Source organism: Perissodus microlepis, chromosome 15, assembly GCF_051167445.1.
Source record: "Perissodus microlepis isolate ML-2025 ecotype Zambia chromosome 15, ASM5116744v1, whole genome shotgun sequence".
Classification (NCBI taxonomy): domain Eukaryota; kingdom Metazoa; phylum Chordata; class Actinopteri; order Cichliformes; family Cichlidae; genus Perissodus; species Perissodus microlepis.
The window spans coordinates 39,474,071-39,494,557 of record NC_140475.1 but is presented as its reverse complement, the minus strand read 5'-3'; the positions used below and the strand labels follow the sequence as shown (position 1 = coordinate 39,494,557).

At 43.0% G+C, this 20,487-nt stretch overlaps 1 protein-coding gene across 1 annotated transcript; it reads left to right on the top strand.

Annotated features, from left to right (window-relative positions):
* Window positions 1-10,352: 10,352 nt before the first annotated feature.
* Window positions 10,353-18,718, top strand: cd59a (CD59 molecule (CD59 blood group) a). Its single transcript, XM_084952776.1, has 4 exons — window positions 10,353-10,498; window positions 11,696-11,797; window positions 11,955-12,028; window positions 17,643-18,718. The coding sequence occupies exons 1-4, from the start codon at window positions 10,438-10,440 to the stop codon at window positions 17,763-17,765; spliced, it is 360 nt and encodes a 119-aa protein (XP_084808902.1). The 5' UTR covers window positions 10,353-10,437; the 3' UTR covers window positions 17,766-18,718.
* Window positions 18,719-20,487: the final 1,769 nt, after the last annotated feature.

Here is a 20,487-nt window from a genome sequence, read left to right as displayed (position 1 = left end):
GACGCCGTCTGCCACTGGCAGGGGGAGTGGTGGGGGGAGATAGGCCTCCATACCTTGGAGGGCCTGAGATGTCCCCAGAGAGGTGGCGTCTGATACCCGACCTGACATATAGACACAGACATACAGGCACACACAGATACAAACATCCATTCCCACCCTCATGCTCTCATATGCAATTACTCAACACTCACCCAACGTGGAGACAGACATAGAGAGACACTGTACACACAATCACACTCCCCAAGCGTACTCTATACCCCAGGTCTAGGTACCCTTGCCCCTGGAGGGGGAAACTGCACTCAGACCCAGGTGGTGTTACCCTTTTCCCTGCGGTGGGGAGAAGCAGACTGCCCCGACTCCGCAGCAGCAGGGAGGCCCCACGTTCCAGGGTGTCTATTGTCTTGTGTAGTCTGGGAGATGTTTGGATAATGGGGTGGGTGCAGTTTTCTCTGCGGTGGGGTTGGGTGGGCTGCCCCGGACTCTGTGGGGCGGGGCGGTGCTGCTGCTGTGGGTCCCGGTCCAGATGGGCCTGGGCCCCCTTGCCCGTCTCTTCTCCCCTCTATTTTCTTTCTTTCTCACCCTCTCTTTCTTTCATTCTTTCTCCCTTTCCTATCCCCCAGTCATGTCTGTCCCATCTGTAACAACCAAAACTCAAAAAAAAAGCAATACATAATTATAATAAAGGTCAATCAAATGGACCAATATGGCAAGGCCATGATGATCCACTTACTGAAGTAAATCCGCTTAGCATCTTTCTTGGCCTTCAGACAACAATTCGGATGGCTAAAGATCCAAACGGGACAGGCAAAAAAAAAAAAAATGAATCCAAATGTTTGATTTCTCTTCTTAATGGGATTTTTCCAAACTCTCCACATGCTCTTACTGTTTCACTCATTGTTGTGTAAGCTCATCATTTGAAAATGTTTCAGCCATATAAGCTGAAAATATTGGCCCAACAGTTTCGAATGCAGTTCTAACCAGAATATGATTGTATTGAGGGATCATAATGCATGTGGCTGATCTAATAAACAGCAAAGGCTTCAATCCTCATTTGAAAATAGTCTTGTGTTTTTCCCATGTTGAACAAGAACATGGTGGTAACAGCTTGGTTATCAAACTCTTAGAAACATGTAAATATGTGTGTATAGCACTGCATATGTTGTGTATCACTTTAGTTTGTATGAAACATGAAAACTATCACAAAGGGTCCTGGTGAAGAATCTGCTGGAATTTGGTGACAGGCTTCAAAGGTCAAGAAGACCAAGAAGGTATAACACACTGCTGCTGTCACCGAGCATGTGTGACAGCAGCAGCTACAGATGTGTTGGACAGCGTGTTTATTTTATTTATATTTGTGTGAAACACCACGCCCCAGAAAACACTATGTCCAGATGAGCATTTTTGGCATTTGTTTACTTGGATGATTGAGCATCAGGACACATGAAACACCAGGAGTTTCACATGTGTCCAGATGAGCATTTTTGGCATTTGTTTACTTGGATGATTGAGCATCAGGACACATGAAACACCAGGAGTTTCACATTCATGATTTGATGCTGATACTTGCAAACGTCAGGTTCATGAACATATTGTAGCTACATTTTTTTATTTAGAAAAGCTGTAAACCTTTCCCACTGAAAGCAGCACAATCCCACTTTGAAAACAATATTTTCATTAAATGCATTCTGGATAAATCAAAGTATTATCAAAGCTGTCTGTCCATCTTTTCCTCCTTAACAGATCCATCCTGTCCTGGCAGTCCGCAGACACAGAAACATGAGGTGTTTGTCCAGCAGCAGCAGCAGGGACTCACTGCTCTGCTACATTGATAAAACTTTTCATTTTACAAAAACAGTCTTATTTTCCAGTTGATCTGGATTCTCTTTGTCACCACATATTTGCCACTGTATAGGTAGCTGTTATATTTTGTGTTGGAAATATCTAGAATGTGTTTTAATTGTTTTTAACAAGTACAGAGAACGGCTGTCTGTTCTCCCCCTGTTCTCCTCTCCATCTCTCAGCTGCTGCTGGCTCCTTTTTCTCCTCCTCTTCCTCACACACTGCTGGATCTGTCCTGGTGTATCATCAGGGATGCAGTGTCACAGGCCGATAGGAAAAACTGGACTCAAATGCAGAGACAGCACATACATTTACAGTGTTTTATTAAGAAAACAGATTTATTCGTAGTAAAGTGTTTTTAGAGCTGGACGTGGCCGTGGGTCAGTGAGGGTAAACTGATAATTGACAGGTGTGACTGGAATGGAGCGGGTACATTGATAGCTGAGGTGAGCATGGCTTTGAGGAAGAGGCGAGTAATGGCAAAGGATGGAGAGCCAGTGTCCCATCTCCTCTCACCTTCTCAGTCTCTTCTGACTCTGGACACTTGCAGAAAGAAAACAAACCATGGCATTTACAACAAAAGAAACAGGAGGACTTCTCCATCTACTGTCTGTCTCATTATTAGTGGTTTATACTGGATAAGAGCTCTTTAAGGACAAACTTCAGCACAGCATGGTTGAGTCTATGTCCTCACCACAGTCCACGGGCAGCTGTTTGGCTCCCATAAATACACTTAGCTTAAAGAGTGAACTGTCTGCTCGGTTTATCCTAAAACGTTTAAGTACGTTTGGCTTCACACCGATAAACAGACCCGGCTAACAAAACTTACTAACAGAGGCATGTGGGGCATGAGCCACTGATTTAGCTCAGTCAAAATTTAGCTGAATTTAATGTTTTAAGATTATTCATTAACATTTGTTCTGTTGGACATCTGAGTGAGATAAAGTGAAATTTGGTGGTTTTGTTAACAAGAATCGAATGTGTAATTTAAACAAAACAATCATAAATTTTCACAATGAAAGTAGTTAAATCATGTACAGTTTACTTAACATTTGTTAGATTCAGTCATGTTGATATAACTTGATACAATCTAGCCAGGCTGCGGTCATGTGCCTCATAGGCAGAAGCTCCTGTGATATCATGAAATCACATGAGATCTCATATCTGAGCAAAGTCTGTGCAGTTGTCTCAGAGAGATGGCAGAAAAGTACGGTACAGACTGAACAGGTAAGATAACACCTGTTGTCTTCATCATGTGTACAAAGTCATCATCAGTTTGTCTGTTTTTAGCTTCATTTGTTGCTTTGCAGTCAGACTGTTTATGCAACGTTAGCTAAGTAACAAATGTAAATATACTAATATATCTAATGTAGGACAAGTAGAAACACATATCTTCTTCAGATTTAGGTCTAATACAGTCAAACACATGCACATGGACACATTTTATACTCGACATACAGAACAAAGTTTATAAACCTTAAATATATAAACCTGTCTGCTGGCTGAATTTAGGAGAAACATTTCTCTTTTTTTGTTTTTTTAAACCAAATTTCTCTTCGGTTTTAATAAATACACGTTTTTATCTTGTTTTAAATTGTAAGTGTACATTTGCATTATTCCCTCTTTGTTCTGCAACTGTTGCACAATAATTTGCTTTGCGTTCATTTATAATTTTATTTATTTATTTATTTTATTTTACAGCAGTCACTGAGAAGATGAGCTCAGAATGACCTTTTAACCCTGCTCAGGTACACCAATGATGTTCCTGGGTCTGTTTGACCCGGGGTCTGTTTAGTTATCCAGAAACCAAAAAGTTCCAATACACATGTATTATCTCATTAGTAACTCCATTCCTAACCATTTCAATCAATATTTAGTGTGTGATCTAAATGTTGGTGTGTTCTGTTCTGTCATATAAAATAATATAATGTTCATTACATTGATTTTCTTTTCATTTTATTTCTCTTTTTTATGGAGTAATAAAAGCTGCCAACTTATCTCTCAATAATCAAATCAGATTAACCTGGAGAACGTATGAAGTCTCCAGAGACACCAAACATATTCCTAGACTTGTAGTCAAGATCGCCTAAACCAAGACCAAGACAAGACCAAGACCAGAGGGTATCGAGACCAAGACAGACCGAGTTAAGACTAAGACAAAGTCGAGACAAGACCAAGACTGAGGCGGAGACAAAAAAGTCTTTAAACTGCAGCCAGACGCTGCTTCGTTTACGGGTGTCGGGCATATTTATGTGTTTTTGCACTCGCACAGCCCTCCTCACCGCCGTCTACTGTCTCAATCACTCACTGAGAGGACAGACTTATGCTCCACTTGACTGTCGCGTCTCTCACCCTCTCTGTTTTTCACATAATGATATTATCCTATATCCTCACATGTGATTGGCCACAATATGGAGGGATTGGAGCATAGCTGAGCCACTGTGTGAGAGCTGAGCAGCAAAAGGAAATTAAGCGAGGAGCGGCTCTCGCTCAATGGGAGTCGACTCTTCTGATTCACTACAAAGCGCTCTCTAAGCACGGCTCTTAGAGCTGATGCTTCTGCGCATGACACATTATCGAATGTTACGTTCATGGATACTGTTGACTCCAAATCTCCCGACCACTATGTCAATCTGAGACAGCAAGACCGGTCTCAAGATATCCAACTCTACATATTGCTCTGTGTCTCACAGACTGGCTGTTGGTTCATCCTTTGAGTTACAGTGGTGTGAAAAAGTGTTCGCCCCCTTCCCGACGTCCTCTTTTTGTGTTTGCCACACTTAAAGGTTTTAGATCGTCAGACAAATGTAATCATTAGAAAAGATAACACAAGTAAACACAAAATGAAGGTGTTTAATATTAAGAGGGGAAAAAATGCAAATCCTCAAAAGTCCTCCTTTGGGGAGGTCAAAGGTTGATCCATATAACATGGTGGAAAGTCCGTCACACAGCACTTACCTCCACTGTTCTCATCATCAGAGAAACAGTTTGCTTCAGTCTTCCTCTGATTTAATTGGTTCAGACTTCAGAGTCAGCTGACCACAGAAGGCTGCTGCTACAGACTGTGACCACCAGAGGGCGCCAACACAATTTATCAGGATCAATGATTTGGAGCAGGGTGAGAGATGAAGTGAGCAGTAAACAGGAGAATAAATAAAGAGGTGATGAAATCGATATATAAAAGAGTAAAATCAGAGCTACAGTGCGGACGGTTACATCAGAGGTAGAGGAAGATGATGATGACGAGCAAACTTAGACTGACGGGTTAACTAAAGAGGAAATGTGAAACGATGACAATGTGTTCAGTGTTGGCTATACAGAACAAAAACAACAACCCTAAAAACGTGGAAATCAATTACTCTGCATTTTTATGGTGTTTTCCTTGTTTTTGATCGTGTGTTACTAAAGCTCTGCACCTGGTCTAAAACCCAAAGCATCATGGGACATATCTGGTATCAGTGTTGAGCACATGTGTCTGTTGAACGTATATGAAGGACTGACATACTGGGGGCTTGGTGCATTTCTCCATTGTGTTCTTGAACCTTGTTGGACCTGTCCAGCAGCGTGTTTGCTCTGCGGGTGGAGCAGCTGATTGACATGAATGCTCAATGAGGGGCTGATGGCCTGATGCTGGAGAACAAAGCAGCCGCTGTGGCAGGCCATGAACTGGCTGTTGTTCTCTGTCTCTGCTGCCCGCTGACCTCCTCTCCTCTTTGTTTCTCTTTCAATGAAGCTTGTTGTTTGTTTCTGGAGTGTTCGAGTACTAACACTGAGCTTTTCTTCTTCTGCCACTCTGAGTTAAACGACTGTCATCGAACGCCACCATCACATCAGCCCCGAGGGCCGTGCAGCGACACTCTTATTTAACTCCTACTGAGAGTCTAGAGCAGGGGTCCCCAATCCCAGTCCACGAGGGCCGGTGTCCCTGCAGGTTTTAGATCTCACCCTGGGTCAACACACCTGAATCACATGATTAGTTCATTACCAGGCCTCTGGAGAACTTCAAGACATGTTGAGAAGGTAATTTATCCATTTAAATCAGCTGTGATGGATCAAGGACACACCTAAAACCTGCAGGGACACCGGCCCTCGTGGACTGGGATTGGGGACCCCTGGTCTAGAGTGTGAGGCTGAGGAGGAGACAAAGGCATCACCAGAGTTGATCCTGAACATCTGTGAAGCTGCTTTCTTTCATAATGTTTTCAATTTACTAGAGTTGATGAGCTGATGAAGGAAAAGGAACTATTTAAAAAAAAACAACGTTTCTGCGGCATTCAAGCACAGGCCAATTCAAGGGTTGGCCTCCCTGTGCGTGTGTGTGTGTGTGTGTGTGTGTGGGGGGGGGGGGGGGGGGGGGCATGAGAGTTACTCTTACCTGGTATGTGATCCATAACATGTAGTCTCAGACTGTGGTTTTGATTGGTCAAAGAAACATGAGAACATGAGCTTTAAGGCCATTTTGAGATGCTGTTACTCTGTAGAGACTCCACATCCAGCTCTGAGCTCTCAGACAGGCTGTAAAATACTCATGAGATCTAGTCCCCTGATTTATGACCTGAGGTTTGTCCAGGTGGTCATTCTTCCTGAAATCAGTACATTTTAAAACATTTTAGGCTTGACGTAGTTCCATAAGATTTTCACAGAACTAATTTGTGTTGTGAAATTTTAGCTTCATACATCAAATACTTCTAGATGTGTGTCCTTGAAAAACAGTCCATCGACCTACTTTCAGGTCATTAGTTTGAAAATGTCTGCACAAGAATATCTAAAACACCCTAGAAATAACAGCCTGGAGTTTTCATCAGAATCAGTCAAAATCTGAATTGTCAACAATTGTCAACAACCACTGATCAAAGCCCTTTGCTCACAGACGTCCCAAATCACAGATCCTGAATTATTCTGATGACAAGAAAGAGCAGTGAAGTTTCAGGCTTTTATCTTTGATAGTTTTTCAGATATTCAGTTTCAAACATTCCCTCAGATTTCAACGGATCGTTTTTCAGAAACATCTTGAAAAGTTTTTGATTTTAAAGTTTCACAGCAATCATTATATATGTTAAAGGTTTGTTTCAAATATCTTTTATTAGAAGCAAGTATCACAGTTGTTACAAATTAATAGAACTTATGCCCCCTTTTTCTCTAAACAAAACAAGACAAAACAAACAAAAGAAAAGAAAACAAACACCCTCTATGGGCCCCGATCCCCCGACTGCCAAAAATTTATATTTTCCCAAGATATGCAAGTAAAGGGTGCCAGATTAGTTCAAAATCTTTCACATTGCCATTCATGGTATATCTTATTTTTTCAAGGTGAAGAGTTCTGGGACTCTTTCTGGGTTCTGCAAGCCGCATCTTTAACACAGGAACCTCTTTGCCTTTCCAAAGCTGCAGGATCACTTTCTTTGCGATGATCAATGCATATGACATAAACCTTTTTTGAGAATGTTGTAAACTTTGTGTTTCTTTGGAGATCCCAAAGATAATTACTGTTGGATTTGGCTCAATCTTGTTTTTAAAAATATTAGACAGGTAAGTAAAAATGTCACACCAAAAACCCTGAAGCTTTGGACAAAGTGCAAAACTATGTAACAGATTTCCATAATGTGTCATACATTTTTCGCAGAGAGGAGAGCAGTCTGGGTACATTTTGTGAAGTCTTTCCCTTGAGTAATGTAACCTGTGTACAATTTTATATTGAATTAAACAATGACGGGAATTAATAAAAAGCGTATTTATGTTGCGTAAGACCTCCTGCCGAAAATCTTCCGATAGGGAAATCCCAAATTCCTTTTCCCACTCCTCTTTAATTGAGTGAGTTGAAGGTGTACTCATCTCCTGTACTGAGTTATAGAATAATGAGATTCTCTGTTCGGACCCCCGGCTATCACTAAGGCATCTATCCAAGGTGTCAGACGACATGCTTTCAAACTGCGGCAGATGTGTGCGGATATAATTTCGTAGTTGAAGATATCTAAAAAAATGGCTGCGCGGTCCAAATCTATCTATTAATTGTTGAAATGACATGAAGGTGTCATTTGAATATAAGTCTTTTAATTTACGAATTCCCAGTTCCTGCCACACGTTGAAGGCTCCGTCTGCACATGATGGAAGGAAAGAGGGGTTAGCTGTAACAGGCATACTCATTGATAATGATTTCAGTTTAAAGTGCTTAATTATTTGTTTCCAAATTCGCAAAGTGGTATGGATCACTGGGTTATAGTTATAGTGTGCACTTGTCAAGGGAGTAGGAGAAAGTAATATTCCACCAACACAGTAAGGAAGGCAGTCCTCCCGCTCCATCTGCAGACCATGGGGGAGTAACGCTGTATCATCCAGTAAGAGGGAAATTATTCTTAAATTTGATGCCCAATAATAATGCATAAAGTTAGGTAGTGCAAGTCCACCAAGGGATCCGTGTTTACATAGATGTTCTTTTTTATTCTATGTGTTTTGTAGTTCCATATAAACGACATAATAATGGCATCCAGCTTGTTGAAGAAAGATTTGGGCAGGAAAATTGGGATATTTTGGACCAAATACAGATATTGCGGGAGAAATACCATTCTGAGTTCACTCTTCCTATCAAGGAGATAGGGAGTGTCCTCCAAAACTGGATGTTGTTTTTTAGCTTCTCCAGTAGAGGGAGAAAGTTTTCTTTCACTAAGGAACTATATTTTCTTGTTATTGTGATGCCCAGATATGTAATTTTTTCACAAGTTATTTTAAATGGGAGAGATGCAAGCCACTCATTGCTTTCCAATTTGATGGGCAATATTTCACTTTTTCTCCAGCTGATCTTGTAACCGGCGAAGGTGCCAAATTTGTCAATAACGGAGAGGGCTGCTGGGACGGAAGTTTGGGGTTTTGTTATGTATAGTAAAATGTCATTAGCATAGAGCGATATAGTATTAGAAGTATATGCTGTGTCATAGCCATGTATATCAGGGTGAGTACGAATTGTCTGTGCCAGGGGTTCCAGAGCGAACAGGACTAAGAACACATGCCTGACGTGTCCCTCTGCTGAGCTTAAACTGAGTGGATAATGTTTGGTTTGTAAGGATTCTGGCTGTGGGATTCTTGTAGAGTAATTTTATCCAGGAAATAAAATCTTGTCCCAGTTGAAATTTCTCTAAGACAGCAAAGAGATAGGGCCACTCCACATGATCAAATGCCTTTTCGGCATCTAAGCTAAGTACAAGTAGATCCTGTTGCGCCTTGGAGGAGTAAATTATATTAAATAGATGCCTTAGATTATTAAAGGAACTCCTATCTGGTATGAAGCCTGTTTGATCTGAGTGTACCAGTTTATCTATTACCATATTGAGTCTACTCGCTAGTATTTTAGCCAGGATTTTTTGATCTGAGTTTAATAAAGAAATAGGTCTATATGATCCCACTTCCTCCAAGACTTTACCTTTTTTTGGGAGCACTGTAATAATTGTTTCATTCAATGTTGGTGGTAGATTGCCCACTTTGTAGACATGGTTGTACAGTTTAAGTAGATATGGAACAAGTTTAATCTTGAAGTGTTTGTAAAAGTCATTCCCTAACCCATCCGGGCCTGGACTCTTACCATTTTTTAATAAACCAATAGATTTAATAATTTCTTCAGTTGTAATCTTGCCATTCAAAATCTTGCGATCCACCTGATCTAACACAGGGAGGTCACACTTATCTAAAAAGTCCTGCATATCTTTAGGCCCTGCAGTGGAATGAGAAGTATAGAGAGATTCATAAAACTGCCTAAAGTTATCATTAATGTCTTTATGTGAAGTGACCAGGTTTCCATTGCGTGATCTAATTTTGTGAATCATTCTGTCATTTTCTAACTTCTTTAGCCGTCTAGCTAACAACTTATGTGGCTTGTCCCCAAATTCAAAGTACTTCTGTCTTACAAAGGTGAACGCTCTGTTAATGTTGCTGGTTAGTATTTGAATTAGTTTATATTTTAATGCACAAATAGTGTTGTACTTATCTAAAGAGGGAGCCCTTGCATTGTTGGCGTCCAAATCGTGGATCATTTTTTCTAATTTTAACTGTTCTAGTTTATTATTTTTATTCCGTGAGGCCTGATATGATATCATGCACCCCCTGATATATGTTAAAGGTTTGAACCATGAAAGCTTCGTGTAAGTCATGTCTCCTCGCCCACCTCTGACCACGGCTCCCACAGAGATACCGTAATCCTTTGGTGCTTTCACCTCTCTGTTTTCATTCTTTGGTTTGTACGAACACCACAGAAATGGCAAACTGTAAACTTCCTGCTGAACGTGTCAGTTTGAACATTGCAGTGGAACAAACTCACCAAAGAAACGGACCGAACGTTTGACACTAGAGGTTCTGTGACTGCTGGTACTGAGGACACACCTGGTGTTCATGATGACTGCAGACCGCATGTTTCCATGGAAATAATGCATGTGATTGTTTATAAGATGATGGCACAGGCTCCATCCAGTGGGTGTGGCCTCTGAGCTACACTCAGCCTTGATCAGAGTCAGTCATCGCTCCTCCTCCTGATCATCATCATCAGTGCTGCTGCTGGATGAGCCGTGGACCTGCTCTGTTATTCTGACAGATGAGTTTGTGAGCTGTGCAGAGATGAAAATGAAGAGCACCCTGGGGATCTGTCTGGTGATCTGCTGCACTCTGATCGGACTGGGTATGTTTGATTCACTCACATGTCTGACTCTGTAGACTTTATATACATATACTTAAACATATACATATATACTTATAAACATAGGGTCTTTACTGTAAAACAGAGAGAGCCTTGAAGAGACTGCTGTTGTGATTTGCTGCTGTGTAAATGAAACTGAATACAAAAGCTCAACAGTCCCTGTGTATCTGAACGATACTGAAAGTGCTGAATAGGAAGCATTCACAGTGAGTGGGACGGGTGATGGGTGCGGCTGCTAGCTGTTGGTTTAAATCATAACTAATGAAAATGGTTATAAAGAAATAAGGTTTTGCACATTTATGTGGATACTGTGGGCTGAAAAGAAGAGCTTCAGATTAAATGTGGCTTTTTGTTCATGAAGCTTTAGAAAAGATGAAGTTTTTCTCTTTTTCCAAACTGTAGTTCGAGTCCCACGTGGAAACAATTATTCGTACACTCTTGTTGGTTTTAAACTAGGGCACTGCTTCCTGACTGTGGATAACAGAAAGTTAGGGAATGGAAGTCATGATGTATGCATATCCAGGGTCTGATTGTTCTGAGTAAACTGGGGTCTGACGTGAAGCCCGAGTTCCGATACAGTCAGAGTCATTTGGTAGATGGTGAATTGGTCTGAGCCTGGTTAACAGGTTCAGGTGATCGATGGGATAAAACTGCAGATGTGACCACAGATGTTGCGGTCAGGTGTGAGGAGGCTGTAGGTCCATGTAGAGTCTACAGTTAACGTTTCATTAACAGGAAGTCTGTATTGTGACAGGAACTGGCTCTATGGGAATAACCAGCCTCTGTCAGTGATGACCTGTTATTACCTGACTCAATATGTTTGGAGTGTCTGCAGAGCTGAAAGTCCGACTGTGTTTAAGATTCTTGCTCATTTAACAGTTTCCGTGCTCAGTAATTTATATCAGACTTCAGTGGAACACACATCTTTTACCTTCCAAACATTTGAAACTGTTCGGCCTGTAATTATTTGACGACCCTAATGACCTGGACCCTCATCCTGGCTGAAGCTGGTTTCACGTTGATCAGATGAAGAACTAGTGTGGACTGAAAGTCTTGGTTCTGATTCATCTTAGAAGGCAGGGAACACTTTTTTTTATGTTTCTGATCATTGTTCCCACTCAGATGGCCTTCAGAGCCCTGAGTGGACATGTTGTAATCCAGATGTGTGGTGTGTTTCAGGATCAGCCATCCGCTGTTACAGCTGTAAGGACTACACAGCCAGCTGCACCAAAGAGCGAGAGTGTAGCTATGACGACGCCTGCCTCACGCTCAGGGAGAGAGGTACAGTCACACCTGTTTTTACCTGTTACCTATAGAACTGTTCCTGACCTCTGTAAGTCCGGACGCTCCACGTCTGATCCTCCAGCTGGATGCAAATCAGCCCAGCAGCTCTTACCTCCGAGGTTCTACTCATGTTTCTAATGTTTCTGTCCTGCAGGTGGGATGACGTACCGTCAGTGTATGAAGTACTCGGACTGTGAGTACGGCCGGCTGGCACAGATGTTCCCCCAGGTACCTCTGACCTTTAACCCCTGAGCCTCAGTGGAACTATGTTAGGGTTAGAGTGGAAGTGGTTGTTGTTGTGGTTATTGTTTTGTTCACTCTTATTGTTGCCTTGCTGCTAAACAAATTTCCACTTGTGGGACAATAAAGTATTTGAATTGAATAGAATAACCCGTTGGTTTTGAACTCCAGTCATTATTCTGATGGTAACAGCTAGCATCAGTGCTGAGGCCCCCGCAGACTGAGCCGCTCTGTTCTGCTGCTGATGTTGATGTGATAAAGCTCCTCTTTGTGCCATCAGAGCATCCACTGACAGCAGTACAGAATCAGAAAGCCTTTATTTATCCCCAAGGGGCAATTAAGATACAACAGAGCAGCATGGCACAAACAGGTAATAAGAATGAGATAATAAATACACAGAATATACAATACATGCACAGTTTTAAAATTAAAGTGACTGAAAGGTGAATAAATAACTGTAAGTGACTAAAAGTGAGTAAAGTGTCGGCAGTATAAAAAGAGTGTAGAGTAGTTTATGTTTCTGGGTGTGGGAAATGGTCTCATCGGCTGGATTTAAAAACCAGAGTGGCTTTGGGGACAAAGGTGGCTCTCCTCCTCTCAGTCCTGCAGGAAATGCAGCAGAGGCGTCGCCCAGAGGGGAGCCATTGAAATGCGGGGTGAAGAATGTGAGAGGGGTCGTTGATGATTTTGGCTGCCTGTCTAAGGGCCTGTTGGCTGAAAACCTGCGCCAGAGTTCTGACAGGCCAATGACTGTAGAGCACACTGATGCAGTGCGCTGCAGTCTGTTCCTGTTCTGAAGGCTGAGGGAGTGGAACCAGCAGGTGATGGAGGTCATGATGCTTTCCAGGAAGGCTTAGTAAAAAGTCATCATGACGGGTGTGCTGACTCCAAAGGAGTTGAGTTTCCTAAGGAGGTATAGCCGTTGGTGGCACCTCCTGAGAATCTCCTCTGTGTTGGCAAAGAATTTCTGGAGGTTATCAAAGATGGTTCTCAGGTGTTTATACTTCTCAACTACCTCCACTGGCTTCCCGTGGATGGTGGTGGTGACGGAAGTAGCCAGATCCCTCTGCCTACTGCAGAAGGTCACCACCATCTCTTTGGTTTTGCTCACGTTCAGTTCAAGTTTGGAGCTGTCACACCACTCTACAAACTCCTGCAGAGCGGGCCCGTGGTGCTGTGAGGGGCCTGACAGCAGTGACAGGAGAACTGTGTCGTCAGCATATTTCACCAGGTGACAGTTGGGCTGTGTGGATCTGCAGTCAGCAGTGTAGAGGATGAAGAGCAAGGGGGAGAGCACACAGCCCTGGGGGGAGCCAGTGGAGGTGGAATGGAGACCGGAAGGAGAGTTGTTGACCCGAACTTTCTGAGTCCTGTTGGTCAAAAAGTCCAATATCCACTGAACATCCAGGTGAAATCGGGAGGAAAGCTTAGTGGCCAGGAAATGAGGCTGCAGAGTGTTGAACGCTGATGAGAAACCAGCAAACAGAAGTCTGGTGGAGGAGTCAGGGAGCTCCAGATGTTTGTGGATGGAGTCCAAGATGAAGATTTTTGCATCATCGACACCTCTGCGTGCACGGTAAGCAAACTGGAGTGGATCCATCAGGGGGTCAGTTGCTTTTACGATGTGCTGTTTTATGATCTTCTCCATGGCCTTCATCACCAGGGAGGTGAGGGCCACAGGACGAAGATCATTCAGAGACTTTGTGTTATTTCTTTTGGGGATGACTGTGGAGTGTTTCCACAGCTGGGGGACGGTGTGACTGTCAACTGAGTGTTGAAATAGAGTCCAGAACACACTTCCTAGTTGCCCTGCACAGTGGCTCAGAGCTCGACTGCTGATGTTGTCAGGGCCAGGTGAGCTCCTCTCCCTGGTCCTCCTGAGGGCTCTCACCACGTCCTCAGTCCTGAAGGTGAGTGCAGAGCTGCCAGGTTTGAGTGAGGATCTGGACTCTTCAAGCTGGGTGACGTTGTCCATCTCAAACCTGGTGTAGAAAGCGTTGAGGTCGTCAGGGAGGGAGGAGGGGTTGCTGCCCTCCACCTGGATGGTTCTGGGGGTGGTGACCACAGTATTCACAGAGGCCATGGTTTTGAGGCCCTGCCAGGCTGAGCGGAGGTCCGCTGTGGTGAATTTTTTTTCAGCAGTGTTTTTATACTCCAGTTTAGCAGCTCTTATGGCCCTCTTGACCTCCCTGTTGACCTCCTTTTTGTCCAGAGCAGAGCCGGTGAAGAAAGTCCTCTTTTTTTTTATTAAGGATTTCCTTGAGCTCCTTGGTGATCCAGGGTTTGTTGTCGGGGTAGATGGAGACTGTTTTTGAGGGGATAATGTTGTCAACACAGAAGGAGATGTATGATGTCACCGTGTCAACTTATTTGTCGATGTAATCAGAGGGAGAAAGAAGGCTGTCCCAGTCAGTGGCTTCGAAACATCCTTGTAGGGTGAGGATACTTTCCTCTGTCCACTGCTTGATGTTTCTGGTGACCTTTTTAATCCTCTTGATGACTGGGCTGTAAGCAGGGGCCAGCAGGATGGTGTGGTGGTCTGCTGAGCCGAGAGGGCAGAGGGGTAAGGCTTTAAATGCATCTGGTACAGAGCCGTAGCTTTTATCCAGAGTCTTCCCCTGACGTGTGCTGCATGTAACATACTGTTGGTATCCTTGAAGCGACTTGTCAGGGGAACAGTGGTTGAAATTACCCAGGATGAATTTGGGAGAGTCCAGTGTTAGTTGTTCCAGTTTGTACAGAGTGTTAGCCATCAATGACTAGCCATCAAGAGGCCAGCAGGATGGTGTGGTGGTCAGATGTGTTACAGTGGCACAGTGACATCTTCCACAGTAAAATGGCAGATTTTTCGCAACCCGCCAGAACAAATGTTATGACCTCATGTGGCTCATTAAAAGCCTGAAGTGAACCTTTCCCAAAAAAATGTTTCCATTAGCGCACCCACTGACCGATGCCAGGGATACCGATGCAAATATTTCCTTTAAGTTTTAACATTTCTTTATTTCTGGGATATTTTAGCTGCAAGGACTTTTTCTGCTAAGGAAGTGTTCAGTTCAGAGTCTAGACCAGGGGTATCAAACATAAGGCCTGGGGGCCAAAATCAGGCACAGCAAAGACGCCCACAGGAGGCCTTTGCAAAATGTACAGAAGGGCATGATTTTTTTAAATTTTGAACTGTATTTTCACAAGTTTTTTAGGTTTATTGTTACTCATAGAAACCTCCCCCATGACGGTTCATGAAAGTCATGAAATAATAGAAAAATTCCATGTTTTCCTTATTAACTATAAAAATGTTTTGTAAATGTAATTCGAGCAGCATTTTTTTTCTTCATCATGCAAACATGCTGTTGAAATTTAACTATTTATATATGTCAGGCATTAAATGTGTAAATAAAGAGGATCTGGCCCACCTAAGGTTGACTTCCGGCCCACAGTGTAAAATGAGGTTGACATCCCGTGTGTGGACCAACACATGAGAGGGTTTAGCTAACTCTGTGCATCCATGGACCTCACTGAGACACACCATCTGTATTTTACACTAAAGTGAGGCTGCTGATAGTTTAAAGAAAGCTTTTCTTCAAATGCAGATGATTTACTTCACTGCAAAAAAAACCCTCGAATAATCAAAAAGTCACAGCTCAACAGATGTTTCATGAAGCTATTTCACCTCTTATCAAAGAGGCATCTTCATTTTTTTTTCACTTCCATTGATTAAGACCGCCACAGAGAACCCGCACAGACATTTTCAATAATCAGTCTATGCTTCATGAGTCCTCCTTACAAACCTGTAAAAATCAGAGAGCTGTGGCTGAACAAACAATCCAAAATCCAAAATGTAAAAAAAAAATCTGAACTCAGTTCTTCGAGATTTCTCTGAAGAAATAACATCACATAACCAATGTTCCCTCTAATGTTTCATGTGTCTGAGCGAACACACAAACTCCCTGAGCGTCCCTTGGACCACTGTGAGCAACAGCAGACGTGTGCACTGTGGTCACGCCAGCATCCAAGTTACATGTTTATTAAAATAATCAAATTACAGCGTTTCTGTTAGACTACTTTTAATTAACTGCTTCAGCCCACTTACAATGAAAATTAAAGAAAATCGTGTTGATGACCTGTGCAGTATGTCAACACTATTGGAAGTAAAAATAACTTGAACTCCAGTTTTGAAAACACAACTTCCTTTTTTTTATATATTTATAAAGCTCTGACTTGTATTATGAGTCTGTGGTCTGGGAGAGAGTCTGTAACTCTGTCTGCAACATACAGTAAATAATGACCAATGTTGGGCAGTTAATGATATAGTTACTTCTTCAAAAAAGTAACTGAGTTATGCAAACAAGTTTTTTGCAGCTGTTTACCTAAAAATGCAGCCAAGACTTTTTTTTAAACAAACATTTCAAACTATTTACAGAACAATCAGCTGTTCTGCATCAAATCTGATGCCACACAAATTATTTGTGCCGCTCCAAAAATAATTTCTGTCCACTATGAGATGAAGGAGAACAACAGCCTGATACCTGCAGGCCTGACAGCAGCAGATGTATCACTGCTGTAACACCTGTAACACTCAGCAGTCGCCTCATTGTTCTGACACACACAACAAAACTGTTGACTACACTACACACTAACTACACACTAACTACACACTAACTACACAAGATTTGTGCTAAACGTCGCAAATCTCTCAAAACACGCCGTCACTCCTAAAACTTCCCCCTCCCTAAACAACTAAATGCCTTTTTGTGTGTGTGTGTGTGTGTGTGGGGGGGGGGGGGGGGGGGGGGGGGTTTGTTTTTGCTCACAGGCTTTCGAGTGTTTTCCTTATAAAACGCAGTTTTTACCGTTTCTTCCCGCAGTAAATATAAACAACGACAGTATTCAGGAAGAAAACCAAACATTGCAGATTTTTTATCATAACTCTGGTTTTACGTGGCCGATCAACACAATTTAAAAACTGGTATAAAGTCCACACTTTCTCCGTCAGTTGTTCCGTCTGTCCTGCTCACATCTCCAATGGTTGTACACGTTGTCATTAACGTGGCTTCACTCCACATCAGCCGCTTTGCTCGCTAAAACACCGGCACATAAGGACGCTGACAGAGCCTGTCAGCGACGTTGATTAGCTGCGTATATACGAATGTGAATCGCATCATTGGCTGGACTTTGGGATAAGGTGGCTTCTAATCCCATACGGGAGCAGCCAGTCACTGACTGACTCACACTGCAAAACTGAATTGTTAAAGTATTAATTTTAATCTCAATTCAGGTTAGATTTTTTTTTGTGCGCAATGCAGCTTTTCTGTGCGCAGAGACGTGCCAGCAGTGCGCAATTGCGCACGCGCGCAGCTTAGAGGGAACATTGCACATAACTGCAGTGCTGTTGTAAACTCTTCTCCTCTGGCACGTTCAAAACCCTCCTTCAGAACCGCCTTAAAGGTTCCTGCAGTTCTTTAAGTTCTTGAAGTTTCTGGAGTCCAGACTCCAGTGTGATCGATACCCTAACAAAGAGGAATCAGTGTATTGATTATGAATGTGCTCCTACTGCTGTGCGTATTTTGTCTGATCACTGATTTGTGACATCATCAATTACTTCCAGGTTTCCAGTTTTACCTTCAAGTGCTGCAACTCTGACCTGTGTAACTCCGCCCCCTCCTCTGCAACGAGCTCTGTGATTGGTGTACTGGCCTCGCTGGCGGTCATGTGGTGGTGCATCCACTGAAGGGCGACCTGAGCAGCTCTGCGGTGCCCCCCTGAGTCCTCTTTAACCACAGCAGCTTCTCATCAATCGCAGTACTGATGCTCACTGATCAATCAGCCAGTCGTCCTCACTCTGTTACATTATTGATAATTAATCGATCAGTTTCAGCTTTAAAGATCCAACATCCCGACCTCTGATCGATCACGAAGCTCCCATAAATGTTTAAAAATGAATCCTGCAGCATCCCAGCTGCTGATCAAACATGAATATTAAGCCTGATCGATCGCTGATCAGTCACATCTCAGCAAAGACGCATCACAAACACCTGAAGACTGACCGAGACCTGCACTGAGGGAGTGATTGATGTTTCAGGCCAGTGTCTGTGAGAAAACATGAAGATTTTATTCATTTTAACCCACTTGTGTACTTCACACTTACACACTACAGCTTCAACATAGCTCTTTCTGCGGTTCTCAGTCAGATTTTCAAAATAAAATAAGTTGTGAGCAGCTCCCTGTGGCTGTCTCTGCATCACAGACAGGAACTTAAATCAGACAGATTCTCAGGCAGGTTCTGACTGGGTTTCTCTCTGTCGGGTTTCTGGAGGTTCAGTTATGGATAAGAAGTGGAAGCCTCTCTGATTCTGAACGTTGTGTCTGAGCTGATATGTGACTGAGGTTTAACTCTCTGTAGAACCCTGAAGGCCTTCCTCGAAGCAGCTGCTTACATAAAACTAAAACCCTTAAATGATGATTTGTGTGGCGTTTGTTCTGCTGCTGTTTGCAGAAGCACAAAGCATAAGAGGAAACCTTCAGTAAAGTCAAAGCTAACGCCGAGCCCTGAAAGCTGCTCTCACTCATCTCTGTGTGTATGAATAAAGGTTTCTGCTCCTGTCTTTCAAAATAAAGTCAAAATAATGTTATCTCTGATGGTGTGACTACATTTGAATGATTAAAGGCCTTCTGCTGCTTTCAGAGCAGTCTGCAGTCTCTGATGTTTGTGTTTCTGTAAAAGCTGATGATGATGATGAAAAATTGGACAGCATTGCCCCCTGCTGGCTGACTCAGGTTTGACGTCTATATCTATCTATCTATCGATCAATTCCTTCTACTGCAGGAATCATGTGATATCACTATTAGTCCACGATCGGCAACACAACTGACTGATCCCGGTGGCTGAGCTTTCATAGTCAGAATCATTTTTTAACCCAGAGGAAACACGACTGTTACAACCACAAAAGTTCTTTCAATTTGAAATATTTAAAGACTTTCAGTCACATGAGGCAAGATTCACTACAATTCACTACAGAACAGAAATAACAAATGTTTAAACTAAGACATATTAAATTTGATGCTTGCTGCAGGTCCCAATAAAGTTGGCACAAGGCAAAAATGTCTGAAAAAGCAAGACGGTTCAGCTGGTAATAAGTTAGGGTAGGGTTAGGGGTAAAGATGAAAAGATGTTTAGAGGTAAAGATGGCAGAGGTTTTAAAAGACTGTGGAGTACTTCATAAACAACACAAAGACTTCCCCATGGTCTGCAGTGCGTCACACCAGAGTGTGTGTGTGGGACGAGGCTGCACTCCTTTATTGGACACCTGTGGACCACACTGCATTCCTCATCAGCATGATTGTGCTGCTTACCAAATGTGCCCGGGAACACTGTCTGAAACCAGCATTGTTAACACAGCCCACCTGACTGAGGTCAGCTGGCGTCCTTTACCCTGATGGGACCGTCAGCGCCGGATGTCAGAGAGCTCCTCCATCCTAGCCTCCACCCGTTCAGTGCTTCAGGAAGGAGCTGTATTCCAGGAAACAGCTGAAGTAATCACTGACATGACTCAGTATGAGTCTCAGGTGTAACAGCTCGTTTCATTTTTGAGACATGTTTTTGATTTTCATGACATCTGACTTGTTTTTGCTACCTCTGTGCTTTATCGTATTTGAACTTGTCTTAAACCTTCAGATGGAGCTCAGTGCAGAGTTATCTGATTTATCTTGTGTCTGTAACGGTGTGTTTACACCGAACGCGATAGACGCGGGCGAAAACGCCCCAGACGCCCCTAATTTGACGTGTGCACATTCGCACCTCGACGCGTGTCCAACGCGAATTCATCGTGTGTCAAAATATGCAATTTTGACGCGCGTGAACCAGGGATGTGGGAGGAAGTTGGGCCAGACGGTATCTTTGCTACATGGCAGCTGTCGAGCTAGCATTTGAAGAGAGAGTCTCCCTTCTCTATTTACTGTGGAGAGCAGAGCAGCGACGTTAAGGACGTCCTCGCCGTACCTGGGTCCATCAGGTCCTCCAGACACGTGAGCAGTTTGGTGAGTTTCACCATTTGCTCCAGGAGCTGCGCCTGGACGACGGCCGCTTTCAGCGATATCACCGTCTTTCACTCGCCCAGTTTGAGGACCTGCTGTCCCGCTTTGGTCCAAGCATCGCCCGCCTAGACACCAACTACAGGCGCTCAATCCCACCTGCAGAGCGCCTGTCCATCTGCCTGAGGTTAGTAAAAGTGTTTAATACGGTAGTCCTTTATTGATACCTGTGCTAATATATGCTAAACTATCGTTTATACACTGCTAACATGGATGTGGTATGCTAACAGTGCATGCCGTAGGCGTTTACTGATAGCAAACTGTGGTACGGAGACGACTGTGTATAATATTTCTAGTGATACTCGAAAGGTCTCATCAAGTCCCGATTTAATTTGATTTATGCTGTTATCAGTGTTTGCAAT

Excerpts from the sequence above, each read along its gene's own strand:
- cd59a (XM_084952776.1), top strand. The coding sequence starts at position 10,438 with ATGAAAATGAAGAGCACCCTGGGGATCTGTCTGGTGATCTGCTGCACT. Across the intron at positions 11,798-11,954 it reads CCTCACGCTCAGGGAGAGAG|GTGGGATGACGTACCGTCAG; the intron begins GTACAGTCACAC and ends TCTGTCCTGCAG. Across the intron at positions 12,029-17,642 it reads TGGCACAGATGTTCCCCCAG|GTTTCCAGTTTTACCTTCAA; the intron begins GTACCTCTGACC and ends AATTACTTCCAG.